Source organism: Takifugu rubripes, chromosome 12, assembly GCF_901000725.2.
Source record: "Takifugu rubripes chromosome 12, fTakRub1.2, whole genome shotgun sequence".
Taxonomy (NCBI): domain Eukaryota; kingdom Metazoa; phylum Chordata; class Actinopteri; order Tetraodontiformes; family Tetraodontidae; genus Takifugu; species Takifugu rubripes.
The window spans coordinates 4,785,072-4,806,948 of record NC_042296.1 but is presented as its reverse complement, the minus strand read 5'-3'; the positions used below and the strand labels follow the sequence as shown (position 1 = coordinate 4,806,948).

At 42.6% G+C, this 21,877-nt stretch overlaps 1 protein-coding gene across 3 annotated transcripts in view; it reads left to right on the top strand.

Moving 5' to 3' along the window:
* Nucleotides 1-21,877, top strand: part of csmd2 (CUB and Sushi multiple domains 2) — a 152,354-nt gene that overhangs the window by 57,791 nt on the left and 72,686 nt on the right. For all 3 annotated transcript variants that reach the window (XR_003890235.1, XM_029845027.1, XM_029845028.1), the window contains exons 6-12: nt 9,235-9,347; nt 10,280-10,357; nt 12,386-12,473; nt 12,847-12,971; nt 15,661-15,782; nt 17,764-17,867; nt 19,470-19,582. Coding sequence is in view for 2 of the 3 variants with exons in the window: in XM_029845027.1 (XP_029700887.1) it covers nt 9,235-9,347; nt 10,280-10,357; nt 12,386-12,473; nt 12,847-12,971; nt 15,661-15,782; nt 17,764-17,867; nt 19,470-19,582 (743 nt within the window). In the remaining variant the exon portion in view is untranslated. The remainder of the gene's footprint in view (nt 1-9,234; nt 9,348-10,279; nt 10,358-12,385; nt 12,474-12,846; nt 12,972-15,660; nt 15,783-17,763; nt 17,868-19,469; nt 19,583-21,877) is intronic.

Below are 21,877 nucleotides of genomic sequence, written 5' to 3'. Positions count from 1 at the left end.
TTTTTCCTTTCTTCTAAATATCAGTTTCTTGGTTTTTCAGAGGGGCTGTTTTAAGTCGGGGAAATAAATTTAGCCTGTTTAGCAGTGGAGGGCTGTGACAGCATAAAAGCTTGCTGCTAAATGGGAATGAGTCCAAATCATGGGAATAAAAGCTGAATAGAGGAAGAACGGGCAACACGTAATGCTTGTAAATGTTCCTTTTGTGTGTTCTGCTTGCTAAATATTGTTGGTACTCATTAAAAGACCTGGTTGGTGAGTTCACTCTTTGCTGCTGTGGTGAATGAAGGATCTGCTCCGCATGTGTCCCTGCCTCTGATTTAATTTGGGCCTGCATGCTATTTTTTATTAGTATCATCTGTGAATGCTATATTTGCGAAGCTGCTCTCATTATTACTCGCCTTTGCTGTGAATTTGTGATTTTGTTTTGATGCTGCAGAGAGGGAAAACCAAAGAAAATTCCAACCTTATTCCCCTGCGGAGCGTGTGTTTTGGCTTTTTTCCTTTGTGTTTTTCTTTTCCTCTCCACTCATTTCGTTCTGGCTGGCTCGCTTGCCTCCAACTGGCAGGCGTGCTGATTAATGCGCTCATAATCACCACGGAGACAGAGACAGGTGATTAATACCAGTCATTTAACAGAAGAACCTCCGTGGTGTGTTTTATGCCTCCTCCTGTTTCAGCCTGTTGCTGGACTCGCTTACATGTGCTGACCTGGCTGTAATTGCACTGCAGGGGGGCAGTGGTGCCTTTTTTTCATTAAAAGCACACCCAGGTTATTGTTGTTGGCACCTTTTTACGGCATCATCGCTGGTGTGATTCAAGTTCGATGGGCAGCGCTCTCCGCTGAGTTGACACATCTTTTGGGACAGAACAGCACTTGTATATTGATGACATCCTGGGGTCACTTTGTGCTTTAAGTCCATATATTGACCTGGTATGTTATTATAGAGGAACCCCACCAGGGATTTGCAGTCTTGTCAGTGCCCAGCCAGCCTAATGTCCTAAGCTATTAAGCCTTCATTAATCCGCACATCCAGGGAATAAAATAGGGGTTGTGTGTTTACACACATTATATTCCAATACAAAGTAAATGTATTGTCAAGTAACTTTGCCTCTGTGGCAGCAGGAGCCTCTCTTGTTTCTCTGAAGGTTCATTACCAGGAAGCAGAGGTTGAACCAGGAGCTCCAGAGCTAACCTCTGAGTTCAACCCTCACAAGATGCCTATTTTTGGATGGAGGATGCCTCAAAAGACCAGATGAGTTGTCAAGAACGCTCACTCTTATTTTCCACTAGAGATGAATTTGCTCCTGGTAGAAAGTTAATCTGTTCTGATTGAATCTCTTCCAAAATCTCAGCAATGCACCTGTGCTGTTAATTAATCGTCCTCGGCTATTAATGTTTTTTGTTCGCTGCTTTTATGCCAGATTGTGGCATCTGAGAAGACTTTAGGAGATAATCAAACACTACTCTGTGCTGTAATGTTGTGCTACTATGCTTTAAATATTCTCAGTCGTGAATGTATAGCGCTTGCTAGCAAAGCTAAAAGAGGAGATCTTTACATGAAATCTGAATTACTTTCATTATTCCATTACCTTCCATTCCATTAGTTTTCAGAAAAACGTGGATAAGATCTTAGTCGTCGGTGACGTGCGCTGGCTGGTTTTTTTTCTTGTCCTGAAACACTGTGCGGACGCACAAAGTGAACCCAGACCTTTTAAAGCTGAATAAAAAGAAAGAGTTATGGGTCTGCGCTGTTTGCTCTGAATGGTTTGGGACTGGCAGACTAATAAAGGCTGATGGAAGACGAGATCAAGCTCTCTCAGCCTGGAAGAATATCAGTGCCGTGTAATAGAAGAGAACTTAAAGATTTCATTCTACCTGGTCCGTTTGAAGTTTGGCATAGCACACGGACAGGGGATCAAAGATGACTTTGAACAGAGATCCAAGTGCATTTAAGGTGACATGAAAGCGGGTTTGTGCTCTTACGCCAGTTGGTGGTTCTTGTGTTGTGCCAGTAATATAAGGAAATCATTTATTCACTTTACAGCATTTGTTTATAATAGGGGTTCTCAGATGTTTACTCAGATATCTGTCTTTTTTTTAAGGATTGGGGATGGTGTGTTTTCTACCTGCCTAATCAGGCTCGCATATGCATAGCTATGCTAAATCGCCTTCCAGCTCTTGCACACGTGTTTCTCAAGCTGTTCGCTGCCACATCGTCGTTTGTCCTCGTGCTCGGCTTTGTTTTGTGCTTGAGAAAGAGGAACGCGGATGATGTAGAACGTGGCATCCATTTGCATTGCATATTGTCTCCACAAGCAAGGACAGTGACTGCAAAAGCGAGGGAATAATCGCTAATCTCTGAAAAAAGGGCTATGAAAGCCAGACAAAGCACTGGAAGCACGGCGGCAGAATAAAGGCTGCCTTCCTCTGTTTTGTTGCGCCCCTTACTTTTTAGTTTCTGCATTAGCAAGAAACTTTGAATGGATGAACAATGGGATGGCTTTGTCAGCGACCTTTAAACTAATTAAAAGAAACACATTCAAGGAGCGTCTTGGAACAAAATATCACGGGTGGGCAGCAGGAGGGACATCATGAATGAAGCCCTGAAAATTAAAGGTTTTGATTCTTTTTTTTTGCCGGAATGATTCTTTGTGCGTGCAGAAGATAAAAGCTTTGTCTTGCCAGTTTCCTTTTGAACTCCTCCCACCAGGAAGCCTTCATTTTCATCCACTTTATAATTTAACTTCAGGGAAAGTCAGCACAGGATTGTCCTTGTCATTACTAATGTGATAAAACACAGATGTTGATGATGATGAGGATTAAGTACAAAATTGCGAACATTTAAATGTTATCATATAAGGAATCAGTTAAATCAGTCAGTTTCTGAGTCAGTCTGTCCAAGACAGCTCCTGAACGTCTCCCTTCTGAGGTGACACGTCAGCCTGGACATGCTGGAGGGATCACACCTCCATCCATCTTGGAGGCACCAGAGTTGCCTTCCAGGGTGGCCTGAGGAAGGTTTCTGGGTTTACTTGCTACCCAGAATTTAAAATCCAATCCACGTTTTACAGCCGCTAGGGTACTGCACAGGTACAAGAAAACAAATAACCAGATAAGTGAACGAAAACAAAACCAGACAATATAAATGCATTCTAGATTGAGAACAATATAGGTGCAAAAGCAACCCAAGGATAAAATAACGAGCAACAAATACAGGAAGGACAACAGAATGGGTGGTTTTTAGCTATTTCCGTTATGATAAAGAACAGGAACAGAAAAAAATCCAGCAAAGCTGTAAGACTACACTCATCATTCACGCAGTAATTGAAAACTCTGATGTACCTGGGACTAATGGTTTGATAACTCCAAGAAATCCCTCACTAATTCCATCTGCATCCAAGCACTTTTGTCTCCGAATTAGCTCTCCAAGTTTCAAAGTTTCAAACTAAAAACCAACCCTTAGATTTGTGTGGTCTGAATAAATAAATGTCGATTTAACGGGCCTTTACGTACTTTTCGTTGACCTGCATGCACTCTACTAGCTTTTATTATACTGTGGCTTTGGGGTATGTTTTAAAGGAAAACTTCGAACGATGCAAGTGCTTTTATTTTATATATATATATATAAAAACATTCCCTGCGTAGAAATATGGATTTATATGCCATTTAGTATTATAAAAGCCAGTAAGTTGCTGTTACTAATGGGTTCCTGTTAAATCACGCATGCATTTAATGACCACGCTAACCTTGGTCATATTAAGAATTTATGAATACATATATTTGCCATTTTGCAGAAGCCACAGCTTGAGGACAATAAAGTGTTATGTTGGAATCAATTTATCATTTACAATTTGTCACTGCAAAATCAAACATTAAATTCACGCATCCGTCAGTATAGAAAAGACGTGCGAGGACACGACGTTCCCCGGAGATCAGAGCAGATATATTTGGAGGAACGGCTCTTGTTTAACTTCAGACTGTCAGACAGACAGACTGACTGTCCACTTTCTTATGGAGAGATTGGGATGTGTTCTCCATGGTGGCCTGCAGTTTGGTCAGCAGCCTCCGCTCCACCACCTCCTCCATGGAGACCAACTGAGAGCCAACCACAAACCAAGCTTCTGTCCGGTTGGCGTCCTTCGTCTTGATGGCTGAGCCCCCGCAGGCCACAGCGAAGGGAATGCCACTCTCCACAATGGACTGCTGGAACATTCGGAGCATCCGATTAAAGGACCTGAGTCTCCTGAGGAAGTAGATCTGGCTCAGGGCCCATTGACCAGACTCCAGGTACCTGAAGTACTGGATCAGGAGAAGCCTGGAGCCTTGATTCCTCCTAATGTCCCCTCACTTCAGCCTTGGAGAGTTTTTTCTGCCTTCTCCCAAAACTGTACTTTTTTTCCGGGGTATTCTGGCATCAAGGGCTACAGTGTGTTGTCTCTGTTTAGGGGATTTGACTGTCAGTTTCAATATCATCATTCTTGTTTCACCCGTCTGTGCTCTGGTATTCTAATAGCCTGTACGCGCGCACACACACACACACACACACACACACACGCACACATCCTTGTACTTCAATCTAGTACAGGCTAGTCAAATGAGTGTTTTCTTAGTAGTGAGTACAGAGCAAAGTCAGTACAAAAACAGACAGAGGGTTGAATGATTAATGCAGCCAATGAAAGAAAAGAAAGGAACATTATTTCTTGAATTACTCTCCTGCTGTTGAAGTTTCCAGACCTCTCCCCTTCACATTTCTGTCAAGCCTCTTTCAGATGTCCAGAAACTTCCTCAACCTTCACATTTAATTGGCATTTCTTTGATGGAAATGTGACAGATCTCTTTGATTAGCTCGACTGTCATGGCGACCACCTTAGAAACAGTTAACATTGGACGTCAGCACAGCTTTAGCAACAATTAAACAGCTGAAAATTGAAGCCACTTTTCTGACTCCTTTGTTGGGTTCTTGCTCATTTTGTTTAAGGAAAACCCCTTCATAATGTAAGCTATTGGAGTTTTTTGCTCCTCATCAACATTGTTGCTAAGTTCTTTCGACAGCAGTTCATTTCCAACTGCTTTGTTCTTTCTGACTTTGCCGACGTCCACCTTGACTTTTTAAGCAAGTGTAATAAATCAGACTGACGGAAGGATCAATTACGGAACAAGCGGCACTAAATTCTTCATTTCCATAAATTGAGCTGCTCCAGTTTATGATTTTGTTCTTTTCTACTCCTGTTTCTTCCTTGCTCTAAGCTTCTGGTCATTTTATTTCATTTATTTATTTCTTTTTTAAAGGAAGTTAAAAGCAAACAGTCAAAGGCCAGCTTATAGACACCAACTACTGTGAATTTAAACAAACTTTGGTGAATAATCTGCCAATAATGACACATCAGTTAGTCTTCTCAGCCTGGTCTTGTTAATCACTGCTAATTGGGAATGTAAGCAACTGTTTGATTGGAATACCAGGTCATTACCCAACTGTTTGATTGCTGTTAATCTTTGCAGATGTATTTTGTTAAAAACACAATTAAGGTTGGTGTTGAAGATAATCATAACTGAGATAAAGATGGGGAATAAGGTGTGTCCAAGATAGCATTAATGATAAGGTAGCATGATTAGTGTATTAGTCCAAATACAATTTTTTACTTTTCTCTATTGAAGTGCAAGCAATCATTCAGGAAACATTCCAGAGATGGGATTTCAGGAATACAGATATTAAAAAAAGAATGGGTGCAGAGATCAAGGCCGCTAGGATATTTGTCTAAAAAAAGAAATTTCCTTCAATCACTGTCCCTTCTGTACATTTTCTGAGGGCAAAAAAATGCACTGTGGGAAAAGGGAGAAAGGAATCTCTCAGAAGATTTATCAAGGCTTTCGGGTGGGGCCAGAGGTCCTCCCATGAATAATGCACAAGGGCTGAGGCAGAGGAACAGACATTTTGGCGTTGCTGGAATGGAGAGTCGGACAGATAAGTAAGCATGTTGTCTCTGATGGCTCTGGTTTTACTGGGAGTCTCAAACTGCTGCGGTGCTGTGTTTGATGCCCCGGTTTACGGACCACTGGGTGTTCTGGGCTACCTTGAAGGCCTGCCTTAATACTTTTACCTTAACTGAAAGATTAAAAAAGGTTGCCTTTCATAGAAATGATTAGAGAGGTCTATGTTGTTTCCAACAGGGGAGCTCCGGTCATGCTTTTAAACCTCCGGGGGGTGGGAGGGGGTCTGCTCTTGGTGACCCCTGAAGGTCACAGCTACAGCTCCACCAGCAGCACTTTAATACTGCCAATCGGGACTTATGGGTCCTCTACGCTGATTAGTTTTCCCTCTGAAGGATGCGGCGTGTGTTCGTGTGTGCATCAGACTTGGAGTGGGAGAGAAAGGGGGGATGGATTTGCATGTGTATAGAGAGCTATGTTAGCTAGTGGGGCTACGTGCCTGTAAGGAGATCAGAATAGGCTTCTCTCTGCATTAATAGACCTGGTTTCATTATGATGCCAAAATTTCTGGCTTTAAAGTCCCTGTGTCCCTCACTCTGCTGTAAAGAACAAGACCTGCATACCAATCAGGGGTGTGATTGATCCAGATAAGGAGCTGCAATTAACAGGGACGTTTCCAGTCCAGAATGGGCCTGCCCGCCACACACACAAACAGCCACAGACGACCGCATATATTCCAATGAAGAGCACGCCGACTACGGATTTAAAGTGTTGATCTTAATGCGGACTCGCTCACCTTTGACTTCTAAACCCCTGATTACCCTTCGAGTAATATGACATCTTTCACCTTGAATAGGAAACAGGTGACTGGATGGAATATAAAGCAGAGAAATAATAATTTCATGTTCTCTCAATTGCCTGATGATGATGACCTCCGTTTGAAAATCCCGAGAAGGCATCACTGAGCTAACAAACGACACATCCATCGTTACAGGATGTTCCAGCTAAATGGACAGCATATCCTTCACAACCATTGTCATGTGATGGAAAAACAAGGAACCACAGTTCTGCTGCTTTTCTGTCAGTCTGCAGGTTGCAGCTTAGGCCCCTTTTGTCAAGATCAAGACCACTTTGCACTATCAGCTCGGCTTGCCAGGACCACATTTCTTGGACAATCATCAAATGTTCACCCCGGACTGGGGGGCTTTGGGGCCTGGACATGGAAACTGATTTTGCGTTGCTCTCTCAAGCCAATTCTTTCTAAAATGCAATATGTTCAGCCAGCTCCAAACTTTTTTCTTGGGCTCCCCATGGTCTTTTCGACTTTAAAGCGTCTGTGTTTTCAGTGCAATAAAAGGGTCAGATGCTGAAATGGGAAAAGGCAGAGGTGACCTTAACTTAAGCTCAATCCTCATGGTGGTTGGTTCCTAAACTTTAGTGGCAAAGCCATCAACTCCACAGTTCTGTGCTTTTATTTTGTATGTACGGTAATAGGAAAACTGCTGCAATGTGGAGAGGGACAGTAAGTGTACAGTATATCCGAGGCTTGATTGACGTGGTTTTTGAGTTGTATGTAAAAGTTTAAGCTTAACAAATTATGTGGAAACAGATGTTCAAATTAAATTCAAGTCAAGAGATGTCCTTCCACATTAATAATTATCTTTGCTATGCATTCTGCCTCATAGCCAGGTGACAAAAAAGCTGCTCCTTGACCCCAAAAGGGGTCATTGACTCATCTGTAACCTCGTGTGAGTTGAAATGTAGTTGTTTCAGCTTTCAAACAACTTGGTTAACCAAGGTCATTGACATCACTGATTAAAAAAGTTCCAATCTGCAAAGCTTTGTAGCTGTCTTATATATTTGAAATGTCAAATAATTAGCATTTTGACAACTTCTTAATGTGTAATTGTTCATATGCTGTTTGTCCTTGAAGCTCAACAGCTCATTCATTTCTCCAATCATTCTATGTCTTCCTATGACCCTTCAGATGAACTTATGTCCATAAATTAATGGCTGACATTATTTTAAAGGCTGTGTTTGATGCTGCTGCAGCAGAAGGATGACCTTTCAACAGAATAGGATGGAGAAATAAGTAAATTATGTATAAAGAAAAAAAGAAAAACCTTGATACTTTTTGCTAATTCTAGGGAAACTGCATTGTTGTCAGCTCCAGTTCTCTTAAACACACTGAGCCCTGACCAAACATCATTTATGACCAGAACGTACCTACATACATTATCACGTTAAAGGAAGTTGAAGTTGTGGGCCGGAGCAAATTTAGCATCTTTGCATGGCACATTTTGTCAGAGAAACAACTGCTTAACCATACAAATCTATAAGATAGAAAAAGAACTACAGAATTTTCTGTGACCAACATATTTGGATTGATGTTGTTTGGATTACTATTGGCTAGCCTGACTTTGCAGGTTATAGGTTACCTAAATATAGACAAATTTTGAAAGCTCTTGGGTAGATGATGCATGTGTACATCTTACTCCTGTGTTTCTATTGTTCCCCTCAGGCTGCTACTGTTTACATTAGCAGCATGCAAGCATGCATTAAATGGACAGAGAGAGAGAGAGAGAGAGAGACTCCTGCTGTGTCTCAGAGGTTTAGGGGCAGGAGAGAGCTGGATTCCCTGGCATAAAGTGGGGAAAAGAAAGGTTCTGGACAACCTTGGTTTACAGTGAATGTAAAACAGAGACTAACATTAACTTATTTTTTTCAAATGCTCGTCTTTAAAGGAAGAAACGTTTTGTCCTTTCACCACAAAATGCAATTTCTACTATTTTCCTGTTCACCTTTTACAGGGCAGGGTTTAGTGAAGTACAAGGCTCCTTAATAGATTTCAAAAGTAATGACCACATTTATCTGAAACATTAAGATAATTACCAGTAACAAACTAGAGAATCAAATTGAAGGCAGTCAGGTTCTGCCAGCGCCGCTAATATATTTTTGCCACTGGGCTTTGGCATATTGGAAATCTGATTGATTTCATAATGGCTTTTTAGCAGAAAATAGACCACATGTGAGGATAGTTCCTTTTGCCATTGATGGAATGAATTAAAGCTGTTGAATGAATTACTTTCTTTTCTATTTAAACATTAAAACAGCGATAGCGGTAAATTGTTTGAGCATAAATTAGGAAAGTCACTTAAACACTTTGTACTCTAAGCTTATGGTGTCGATAAAACAGATGTACAGCATACAAAACCTGGAATTATTAAGTCAGAGAATAGAGTTTACTAATATTATAGATGCTAAAATGATAATAACCTAAAGCCATCTCTGCTCTTTCTCTGCAGGTTCACTGGCCCCAACCTCCCGTCACCCATCATTAGCAGCAAGAATTGGCTGCGACTGCACTTTACATCTGATGGCAACCACAAGTTGAGAGGTTTCAGCGCCCAGTATCAAGGTAACACCAACAGAGCTTTTGGTGTTTTAAAATGAAAATCATTAACGATCAATGCAAGCACAGAAGAGAATTTACACTGCAAAGGGGAGCCTAATGTGTCAGCACGTGGAGCCCATAGTGTGCCAGTTGGCCAGGCTTCGTTATTTGATGGGTCGAGAGTGAGAATGTGTTGGCATTGTAGTGATGGTGAGGCTGGCATAAATACTGTGTTTTTCAAATCAGAGAGAAATAGAAGGCTACACAGAGGCCCTGTTTCCTCCAACTCACATCAGAATATTTAATCCAACAAACATTTGGCTCCATTGGTTTTATTTTCTTCAGTTTCCTCAGTTTTTAATGGAGCCACAAAAAAACTCTCTCCATCAACACCTGCATCTGACATCTTATTATCTGGGAGGTACATCTTTCTTTGTTTGCAATTCCTTCTTGCAGAAACTGACTTTTTTTAAAAAGAAGAAAAAGAAACAGTTTAACAAGCTTTTAATATTAGTGCCGGTGAAACAGAGCAAAGCTAAGTGGCGTCCTTTTGTCAGTAAAGGAAGCGCGTTGGGGTGTGGAAATGGTATTAATAGTTTTTTTTATTTTTTTATTGAGTTCAGTCAGAGATTCTGTGCCTCAATGTAACAGTGATGACAGTTCCAGGTTCTTTCTGCATCTTAAACAAATTAATTTTTCGTACTGTCAAGGACAAGACATTTCTATTAGCGGGATGCTAGCTAGCTGTTATTCAAACAGTTTACCAAAACTGCCGCCTTGGATAGGCGGGTGACGGATTCTCAGAATATCCAATATGGCAACGGCTATATCTCCCACAAATATTCCAGCCACATCCAGTCGGAGTGGCTGGAATATTTGTGGGTGTTGTTATTTGTGGGTGCTGTTACTGCCATTTGACCTGTCTTACACAACTCTCTTCCTGCGTTCCTCCACAGTGAAAAAGATGACTGAACTCAAGTCTCGTGGTGTGAAGATGCTGCCAAGCAAAGACAACCAGCACAAGATATCCGTGTGTAAGTGTCAACCTCAAATTCTCCACAGTCCTGCAAACAAGTACTTAGAAAAGTGCAATATGCTGTGAGTTCATAAAGGGAAGCTCAAAAATCAATATTTCCCTGGAATAGTACTTTTACTTGAAGATGTGCGGACAAGTGCCCAAATGAGCTGTGACAGAAATGCAAATACCTGCAGTCTGAGTTATATAAGGAAGCGGATTCTCCCTCCTGCTGTGCACAATTAGTTGCATTGAATATGACTTTAGCATCTTAAACATTTAACAAATGTTACTTACACAACAAAAACTCTTCAAGCTGCTCGTGTTGTTAATTCTGAACGATTCTGTGTCCTTAACCTTCCATACAACCCGATAGCTTGGACATCAGGGGCCGCTGATGTCAGAAATGCCTGAAACCGGAGGCCGACATTTCTGAAATCCTTGGGACACATATCGCAATGTTGCTATACCGCTTGCAAACTGGCTTTTGTTGCAGAGCGTTGACAGCCGTTAACTTGGTCTTGTCAAAAAAAATGTCTCCCGCTATTTTTTTTTTTTTTTGAGTCGGCAGCACTGTTACAGGTTCCGTCAAGGTTTGAGCACAAAGAAAGGGGAGGTCTGCTCCCTGTGGATTTAAGGTTCATTTTAGTTCGGGCCATTTTTTCTTTACAACTTTTACAGCCTAACACATACGCTGTCGCTGAGCCACTTCAAATGATTTATGTGCGGAAATACTTCTGTAGGCGGCAGCATGGTGGTTCAGGGGTGAGCACAGCACCTCACAGCAAGAAGAGTTCAAGTTCAAATCTTTGTGGAGTTTGCATGTTCTAAGGCCGGGTGGAAAATGGAGCCCATTCAATTATAGAAGTAGACCCCTGAGGGTAATAACACTCTATTTACAACCAAAGTTAATACGTTTAGTTAATACAGTTTTGTTTCTTGTGCTAACATCCTGTCGGCAGCATGAAATACACACTCAGCATCAGACAAACACCAGCAGTCCTCAGCTAACCTCTATTTCACTTTAAACAACATCGGTTTAAAGGTTTTCACAAGCAGACAAACAACTGTGAAGAGTCTTCATGGGGAGGCCACAAACCGTGTACTCACATATCTGATGATGTCTTCGCACTGACCTTTCTAGCCTTTCTTACCCTTGTTCTTCCTCAGCATCTGTCGACTCAAACTGCTTAGGATCCCATTTTTTTACTTGAATAAGCACAGCAATATCTTAACTATGGATTTAAATGAACTGAAAAATAAGATAACCCCAAGTCAACAACCTCTGCTGTCCAATTTATATTCTGTTTTAATCCCTCATCTCCCGAGGAAACGCACTTTTACATTTCTTTCTCTTATATCGTCGGTGTACTTTAATAATTCCACCATCTTTGCGCAACCTTGTCTCCAAAGGAAGCAATGTCATGAAAATAGTTGGTGCGTGTTTTTCCGCATTGTAAAATAGAAATGCTTGAATGTGACTATTCGGGTGGCGGCCTGTTCCCGAGGATTCCCAAGGGGTTCCCAGCCCAGATAGTGTACGAGTAATTTTTCAAAATAGCAGGCGTATCACCCATGGCTCCTCTCAACACGGAGGGGCCAGCAGCTCTACTTAGAGCTCCTTTTGGATGTTTGAGTTCCACAGCGTATCGCTAAGGCTGAGTCCAGCCACCCAATGAAGAACACTCGAACACCCTTGAATTTGCCATCTTCTCCTTTGGGTCATTATTCAATGGTCGCCATGATTGACTGGTGAAATGAGAGCCTTGATTTTTGGCTCAGTTCTCTCCTCAACTCTGCTCCCATCCGTCTATCAATCTCCCGATCCATTCTTCCCTCACTTGAACCCATCCACACGTTGCAGTAACTCCTCTTGGACCTGGAGTGGGCACTCACCCTTTTCCTGTTAAGTGCCAATGTGTATGAGCTTCTTCCCCTTTTTGGAGATTTAGAGATGAGACATAACATTTTTGGATTATCACACCAATGTAAACTGTTGCAGACGCGGTCTGTACTGTTTTACTATTCTTCTTTCCCTTCTAACCAGTGTCCCAGATGGGGGTTGTGCAGGGCCACAACATGTGTCCAGATCCCGGGATACCAGACCGAGGAAAAAGAAAAGGCTCAGATTTCAGGTAAACACAATTATTAACCTATTTATTATGGAATCCGACTTGTCAATTCCATTCATTCTACTGAGAAATAGTTTCGTGGTCGTGTGTCACATTTAAAAAATAATTATGTATTCTAAAAGTGACTAAATCCTCTTTTGTTCGATGTGGGTGTTCTTGCATATGCCGCATAGTGAGGACCTGAATGCATGTCAAATACACTTCCGCTGTTTCATTCAGAGGAATCTATAGATTATGTCACATTGTTTTATGTGCTCTGTGAGGCTTAATAGGCTCAACAATATCTGCACTGCCGCTGCTTGAGAGATCTTTGGGGTTTTTTTCAAGAAACTTTTGCTTTCCACACATTTTTCCTTCTTTGCCTTTGGATCTCCAGGCGGGGAGCCACGGTGCATTTCTCCTGCGATGAAGGCTACGAGCTGCAGGGCTCCAAGAGCATCAGCTGTCTCCGAGTGACGGACAGCTACGTAGGCTGGAGCGATGATCGGCCCATCTGCAGAGGTAATGACTGACACGCGATTGTTTCTCCACGTGTCTTATGCAGGTGATATTTGCATGCTAAAGTGTGGTGGCGCCGGTGTTGGCTTTCAGCTGGACTGTCTAAATGCCCAGTCAATCTTCGTCCCGTCCACATTTTACCAAGTCATTATCTGCCATTTTCCTGTGACTGGCCTGACATTGACATTTGGCTCACATTCTTTTCCTTCCTGCTGTTTAACTATGCCAGCATGGTGCTGGCAATCACTCAAATCTGACCATTTTATGACAGCTGGAAGATTGAGGCTCCCTGTGTGCTGGACCTGATGTTCCTCCGTTTCAATTTTAATGCTTCAGTGACTTAAATTATTAAGAAAATTTTATTCAGGACCTTTGGTGATATAATTGCTTTAATTGATGAATAAAACTATCTGATTTATGTGATCATTGGAGTGCAACATATTAATATTTTACTCTACTGGGTGGTAGTGTTCCTGTAGAGTTTTTTTTCAAACAGAAAAAAGAAAAACGGTAATTATAATTTCTATAAAATCGACTGAAGATATTGGGAAGAAAATTTCCTTATACAATTTAGCATCCCTACTCCTCCTTGCTGTACCTTCTCCCTCCTAATTAAACATATTTTTTTTAGCCAAAGCTCTCCGAGCCTAGCGTTGTTAACAGAGGAGGTGCCAGTATGATGCTTTGTCAGCCCTTGGAAAGAGGGCCGTTAGAGATCATCTTCTGCCATCTTCCCAAAGTGATGCCTCACCTAAAAGTTGCTAGTTGAACGCATGTTGGGCCCAATCGTTGAAGCATGTATTTCCCCTCAGACTGCATCACAAAGGTAGAGCAATTTAAAGCTTTTCACGTCTCTGGATCCTTTAATTTTGGCATTTCAAATAGTTGGTCCTCTACTCCCTCTGAAAACCAAAACAGCGACTCCATCAGCCCCTCGTTCTTCACTGACTGATCCAATTAAATCAAAATGAAATTATAGGTGGGAGTCAGAAGGATTAATGGGATGGAGGTTGGAGGATGGGAGATATTCCACCCTGCATTTGGCTGACATGATTATAGTCATGAGGGAAATGAAACAGCTTAATTTCTGTATACAGCAAAAGAAAAAACAGAATCAGAGTGATTGAAGCATTCTGTTGAGTGAATGCCAAGGTGCTGCGAGTATGGTCGCTTTTCATGTCAAGAATCATTCAAGTCTGACATCTTGCAGTGCTGCCATGTAGGAATTGTATTCCATCATCTCCTTTTAACCTTTCGGTGCCGTGCCTGCATTCACGCTACTGCAGTGTTGATGAAACCCTCCCAGAAGTAATTGAAGATCTGTATCCTGAATTAGCAGTTTAATTGAACCGTGCGATCATTAGTGCAAGATTCCTGCTCTAAAAATGTGCTGGTGCTCTTTCCAATCACTCAGCGGGGCTGGAATTCTTCTTCGTCGGAGGTTTTCCTCCCCCTCCTCGCTGGGCTGTTGCAGTTTGATGTCTATAAATGAAGAGAAAGAGCGGAGCTTATCAAGCGCGATAATTCCCAATATTTTAAAAAATTTGTCAGGGATGAAAACACCTCCTTGCCGCAGCACTGTTTTCTAAAGGTGACCCTCGCTGTCGGGACGGCTCAAATTAATTACTTTATTCTTGCTTTAACTTTGCCAAAGTTCTTTTATACATTTTAATGGGGGCAAATTTTGGGAAGGAGAGGAGTGGAGTGCAGAGTCGCTGAACATGGCTTGGGCACCCAATGGACCCCGCTCAGATGGAACTCATTAAAATAAACCTGGTTTCCTTGTCCTCAATCTTTTAAATATTCTGAGTTTATCCCCCACAGTTTTGCGCCGGTACACACGCGAGTCTCCTAAAGTCCTCATTAGGCATTCAGCTTTAATTTGAAGGGCTGTTTTAACAATACTGACATGCACACACCCTCAGGTCCTCACACAAAGTCGCCCTGTCCTCTCAAGATTGGTTTGTGAACTACTAGATTCAACAAGACTTTATTTATTTTTTGCACTAAAGCCACTCAAGTTGGTCCAGATTAGGTCTGATATTGTGTCTCGTTTTAATTGTTCCAAAAATTAAGATCTCAGTATCTATAGCACCAAAGCACCCTAGTTTATTTTCGAACCCCTGTGATTTATGGGGTCGAGTAAATAATTTATGAGTCTATTTTTCATGCTGCCACAATAAATTGGCAAGTCAAGTCTTCCAGTGGTCGGTTTTTGTTTCTGTGGCTCTTGGGATTTTAATGTGACAACATTTTACCACAATTATGACAACCAAGTTCTCGAAAGAAGTTCTTTTAGCATGACGAGTGCTTATGGGACCCTGGAGTTAATAAGATTCACTTTTGAATCGGTGTATTGGCTTTTGACAGCTTTCTAATGTGTTTTGGAATGATGACGATGGTGCTTGGTGAGGTTTTAGATGACGGCTGTAAAACCCTACATGGGTGCATAAAAAGACAATAAACCACTTGTTCTACACGAGGCCAAGACACGATTGCGAGTATGGATAATAAAAAAAAAGCTGATGAGCAGGGGCTCAGGTGGTTGGCGGATGGCTAAATGATCAGAACTAGCAGCCAAATAGGGGTGCGGGTTCTTTATTCGTCTTCTTCTCCACGACAGAGGTGTGTCCACACTTCATCCTTTGGGTGCTTTGTTACAATCTCCTTGATTATTGTGTCTTTGTTGCAGCACCAATGTGCGGAGGACAGCTGAGAGGTCCAAATGGTGTCATCACGTCTCCAAACTACCCCGTCCAGTACGACAACAACGCTAACTGCACTTGGATCATCACAGCCACGGACGCATCAAAGGTAAAACCCAATAAACATTATTTTTTGTATGACACCCAAAAGAATCTACTTCATGAAGCTTTGGATCTGTTCTCATGTCCCCAGTGTTTTGAGCACTGCCAGCAGAAAGTCTACACCTGTAATGGATAGATTTAAGATAGAGGCTCCATTTTTTGAAAATCTTCGATAATTGCTAGAGGACACTTTTGCGGTTGATGTGACAGAAGTTTTCCAACGGAGGAACATAAGAGATAAGGAAAGTAGAAGTGAGGAGAAAGGACGCTGGTCCTGAGCCAGCAGACGACATACAGCGCTGTCTGAAGCACCTTCGGCGAGGGACAAAAGACAGAAAAGTCGGAACTGATAGAGGAGTAATTGAGTGGTTTCGAGAGGAAGCTCATTGGGTATCAGGAAGGTGTCATGGCCACTCCGTTCAGATCATTGACTTTGTAGTTGTGTTCAAGGCCACCCAGCTGCTCTTCTGCCAAATCCCCCCCCAACCCTCACAAAACACTCTTACAAATCTGTTCTCTTTTGCTGCCGTGCTGGGTAAAGCAGAAGCTACGTGAGGTGAGCAGGGCCGGTCAGAAGCAGCGCTGATCCGTTGCATTAAACACCACCTTAGAATCTCAAGCACACACACACATTAGCTGGATCTAGTGTGCAGTTCAAAGTATCTGGAATCCACAACATCGTTGTTCTTGTTGGGTTTTCAGTGAAAAAAAGGGTTCCAATTTTACTAAACACTTACTCTGCTGTCTTCTTCATCTGTCCAGTTACGCCTCCAACTGTCTTGATGCGTTGAATTTGCTTTTCCCAGACAAGAAGGAGGCATTTATGCTCCTCCACTGACTGTCAAATGCATTAAGAGGACACTTTCAGCACTTCCTCTTGTAATTGCCGTCAGTCTTCTACTCTGAATGCACTACCTTCTATTTTGTGTTGACTTGGGCGCCTTCCAGCAGATGCTACTGGCTGGGCCATTATGGGCCTTGAAGGGCAGCTTTGCCTGAACTATTACAGGCATCACCATCACATCTTTGAACAGGAGTGACATTGACGAGCTGAATGGTGCAACCAGCTTTTATCGTGACAATCAGGAGTGGTGAATAGAGATGAAAGAAACCAAGATCTATGTGCAATAGCGGCCTTAAAAAATAAGAGGTGGCCTGTCTGTCATGTACTTTGGGCTGGATGGGAAGAATGTAATGTTATGTCTTTAAGATACTAAGGTCAGTGTTACCTCCTGGTTCTTCGGTCATATGATAGAAATTTAAAAAGACAAGAAGTCCCAAAGCTCAATAAAGTGTCTTTGTTGCTGTGGTAGTGAATATGGCTTCATCTGGGAGCAAATAACCACCTACCAGAGCATTCTCCTGGCATCTCTGGGAACTTCCTGTGCACATAAGAGTACTGTATAGATAGCTTATTATAAAGGCATGCTTTTATTTGTTTTTTGTCAGTCCTCATGGGTACCTCCCGTGCTGGTTGGGAGAGCAGCTGGAAGTACAGAGCTGCTATATTTATTGAGTGATTTGACCTATTTTTACATGCGCCATCCATCTCTTCCACCACCTTGGCAATTTTCATTAGGCTGTGAGTTTAACATAGTACAGAATTTGCATTTATATAAGCTTTTTCATTAGATCTGGCCGGCTCACTGCTCTGAAAACCTTGTCTTTTTGGCAGAAATCAGGTGCAACCAATTCAAAGCAGGAAACCATATTTATTTATTTAACAAAAAGTATTCTCATTTGGCAACTTAAGCAAAAGTGTGTATTGATCTTTAGCCGCTTTCTATAATTTTTTTGCGGCTCATTTCCTCCCAGACATATTGGTATTTTTATATGTATAATTTTTTTAAAAGAACATTTTTTTTGCGGGGTTGCGCAACAGTGGAAGGCCACAGATGGAAAGAGGGCTCTCCTCGGCACCTCATGTCAGACACATTCCAGCACCCGTCGCTGATAGTTACCGTGGTGATGCTCCATCTGCTGTCTAGGTAATCAAACTGACATTTGAGGATTTTGACCTGGAGCGCGGCTACGACACCCTGACAGTCGGAGACGGAGAGGTGGTGGGAGACCAGAAGACCATCTTCCATGTGTGAGTGACTCCTTCAACCTTGATCTTTGCGCCTGTAATCTTTTCTATGGGTTTTTAATCCCCGCCATCTGCGGCACGCTTTACTCCCACCCCATATTTTTGTTCCTCCTAATTATTTTCCAAGTTTCGCCTCCCCTTTCCTCCACTTCTTGTCAGTGTCACCCCCCTCCCCACCTCTGCATCTTCTGGCCCTTTTCTTGTTTTTCCTGTTCTCTCTTGCTTCCATTTCATCAGCGCCTGATGCAGCAGTGCATGAAAAATTGATGCCGCGTTGTCAATCATCCACGTTTTAAATGTTTCAAAAGCAGCTTGTAACAATCCCAGCCAGACACGCGGCGCCACCTGATAGAGTTCTGCACTCCATTACACCTCACAGGCCATTGTTAATTGTAACGCCTCGGTGAAAAGTTACAGGTCGGTCTTGATGGGAAGCTTCACCTGATTGATGAACGGGAGGAGAGGGAATAGTGACGGGAAGGTCAGACAGGCAGAAAATCCTCCCTCACTTCAATATTTTCGCACAAACACTGAAAATGGACCGGTCTATTTAATTACGCTCCCTCTGCTGCCCTTATCTTTATTATATAAAAGGCAGCAGTTCTATTAATATCGGACGCACTCAAATGAGCTAAAACAATTTAGCACCGGAGAAAATGCTGCAGATAACAGCCGAGTCGAAGCTGGGATTCCAGTTTTGTGAATAAGCGGTGCAGGGAAGTGTGCAGAGGGAGCAGGCAGTCCTTTATTCCCTGCCACTTTTGAGGTCAGACACACGAATGCATGAATATTATGGCTAATCGTGAGTATGTGAAACCCCCCCATCCACTCTTTTTCTTCATTTGGAGGATGTGAACATGCTTTACTGCATATCTCGTGCAAAACAAGCGACATTATTAGGCTGCGTGAGGAAATCAGCTGCAGTAATAATCTCCTGAAATAAAGACTTATTTTAATTGTGATACCATCATAGGATATAAAACATTAAATCACTGTCCCAGTCAGATGAGTCATGGTTGTAAATATTCCTAAAATAGCCACAAAGAGAATTTGGTGTTGGTCAGGTGAAAAGAAACTGAACAAAATCTACAAATTACATCATTCCTCCCACAACTGTGAAGAAAAACAGCTAACAATATAAACAGTGGGAGCGGGCAAAAAAAAAAACATAAAACACGAAATTGATTAAGAATCTCCGACTACAGCGCTGCGCTGACCATCTTTACCATCTTCCATGTGCCATCATTAAAATTAGAACTCTTAATCACTCAGTCTGCTACACACTTGCTAATTAGTGGTAGATGGAATTACTGTTCGTATAGGATTAAATTTCTCCTTTGGCACTGACTGATTTTGCCTTCATCTCCCTCTGTCTCATGCCACAACTGTTTGGAATAGAAGTGTTGGAAAACTGAAAGGCTACTCAGGGTAGAATTACCTGCACTTACTGCGTTTGCTTGGATGCTAGAGATCAGCCTTGTTTCTGTTGCGTTCTAGTGCTAAAGTGCTAAAACGTTAATGCGGATGCAGGATTCACACGACTGTGTGCACGAGAGTGATTTCACTGTATTGTGAGAAGAGTGTCATGTGTTTATCCCTCCGCAGCCTGTCGGGGACGACCACACCGGATCTCGTGGTTAGCACCAGTCACCAGATGTGGCTCAATTTCAAAACTGATGACACCAGCGGCTCCCTGGGCTTCAGGGTATCCTATGAAGGTAAGATTACTTCCAGCACGGCACGGGTTGTTTACGATTTCCGCCCTTGTTTGTACGGTGACTCGCTGCTTAAACTGGTACCGTGGCCCCAGACAAAAGCCGTTTGACTTGGCCTGCAATCATCTTACCTTGCTGCTATTTTGACTCCAGGATTAGGTGGATGCTGCCTCTCTGCCGTGTGAAACGAAGCTCAACGATAAGCTAAGAACTAAGCTAAGACGCTCAGAGTCAAAGGACATTTTTCCTCTTGCGCTTTTAATCAGTTTGAATCTTTTCAGCACAACTCAATTCAATTATCTGCATTTACTCAAAATGCATCTGGATTTAGTCAATAGTCTAATCTCTCTCTCTCTTTCTCTCTCTCTCTCTCTCTCTCTGTGTGTCTCTCTCTCTCTGTCTCTCCACCTCTGCAAGTTACCTCAAACAGCCCGCATGAGCTGGGACCACCTGCGGTTACATTTGTATTCTGGCCCAGTCAAACCAAACACACATAATAATGTCAGTGTTTCCTTCCAAAAGTCCCACAGATAACACTTTCAGAACTGAGCAACAACTGTGTTATGTGCTTTATTGTTTCTGGTTTCAAGGCCTTGAGTCCTAATGAGACAGCAGAATTAATCCACTAATTTGGCAGAAAATATACAGCCAGCGGGCTGTCGGTGAAGCAGATAGCCCTAAATTTGGCCTGCCTGGATGCACTTGTGCGTGAACATTAGGGGATATAAATGGGAAAATTAATTTGTGTATGTTTGAAGGCAAGAGAAGTAAAAAGAGGAGGCAGCATGCGATTGGGAAACTGCCCTTTTGTGCAAATATGGGGAAGCAGCGGCCGTACAGCTAAGTCTGCCCCCAGCTTCTCAGAATCACGCAGCATTGCCACCGCCATCGAGTAGATGGAGCAACAGGCCAAACTAAAGTTTGATTAAAATAAGTTCTACTGAATGAAGGGGGTGAAATGCTTTGAACCGCTTCACCTCTGTGACTGAAGAGCCTGAATCCTAATTTGCATTCGCAATTACTTGTGTTTTTAAGCGCGTCTGTCAAATGTGCGGCGCTGCCGCACTCCTGTGTTGCCCCCTGTGTATGAGCGTGACTCGCACACAATCAGCAGTGACCTCAGCCATTCAGATCTCAACACTGTTTCACTTATTAGCATCTGAAATAGATGGATTTATTCACCCTGTTCATGTGGACAGTGCGAGCAGTTAGGTAACATGTTTACATGCTGCATTTAACTTCTTCCTCATTCACGTGGCTGAAACATCGTTCATATGTAGGCACACAATTGCCTGGCAGAAAAATGCACAAACTGATCACTCGGAACCACAAGGAGGCTCACTTTAGGAAGGACTGCAGGGCTTTTCTGGCCTTCAGTGAGTCTTTCAGTGACAAACAGTTGGGCGTGTGCACAATTTGCATACAGTTTGTCGAGATTTATGCCGCGCGCGACTGTCTGGAGGCTCTTACCCATTCATTTGTATATTTCCCCTCTAACACTGTCAGGCCTGTCTCAAAAATTTGCTTTTAGCACCCCCACCTTTTCAAAAGGTGACCCTCACGTAAGATCAATGACTTGTCCTGTGAATGAGGCTGCCTCAGGACAGCCATACATCCACACAGCAGTGAGCACTAAATATGTGATCTAAATGATGATCATCATTAGGGCTGGGTATGGATTTATACCCTGCCTCACCCCTGCTGCGGTTTAAAATTGTATTAGGTCCCACCATCATTTCCTGGATGGATGAGCTTAGTCTGCGTCCCGCCGTCCGGATGCCTGCCTCGGCGTCCTCCCATCTCTGTAGTCTACATCCTCCGAAAAGCGGGAATAAAGTGCACACAAGATAAAAGCTTGCAAAAGTCTCAAGGAGGCGCATGCGCGTGCACCTGAAAGTGCTCGCATCAGCTTCCCAAGAAAGTGCAAGCATTTGTCACGCAGTAAGTGGAGGAACACATTGCAGGAGGGGAGAGGAAGAGAGGAAGACACATTTAAGCGGGTCTGAGACATTAGAGAGGATAAAGAGGCCTTAAAGGCTACTTAACGGAAGCAGAAATAATGCTACGAATTAAAGTTCAACACGGGGAAAAAATTTAAATCCATGTTGACTTTAATATCACGGAGTGAGGAAACCTGTCTCGTCGGCCCCAAGTGGGGCATGATTTCCTTCTGTTTCCCCTTCGTCTTCCTTCCAGCTGTCAGCGAACGCAACACAACCATCTTTCTGAAATCTATATTTTCTATAGGTGGTTCGAAGCGAACCCAACGCCTCAGCTGGCCGCCCCTGTATGTATGTC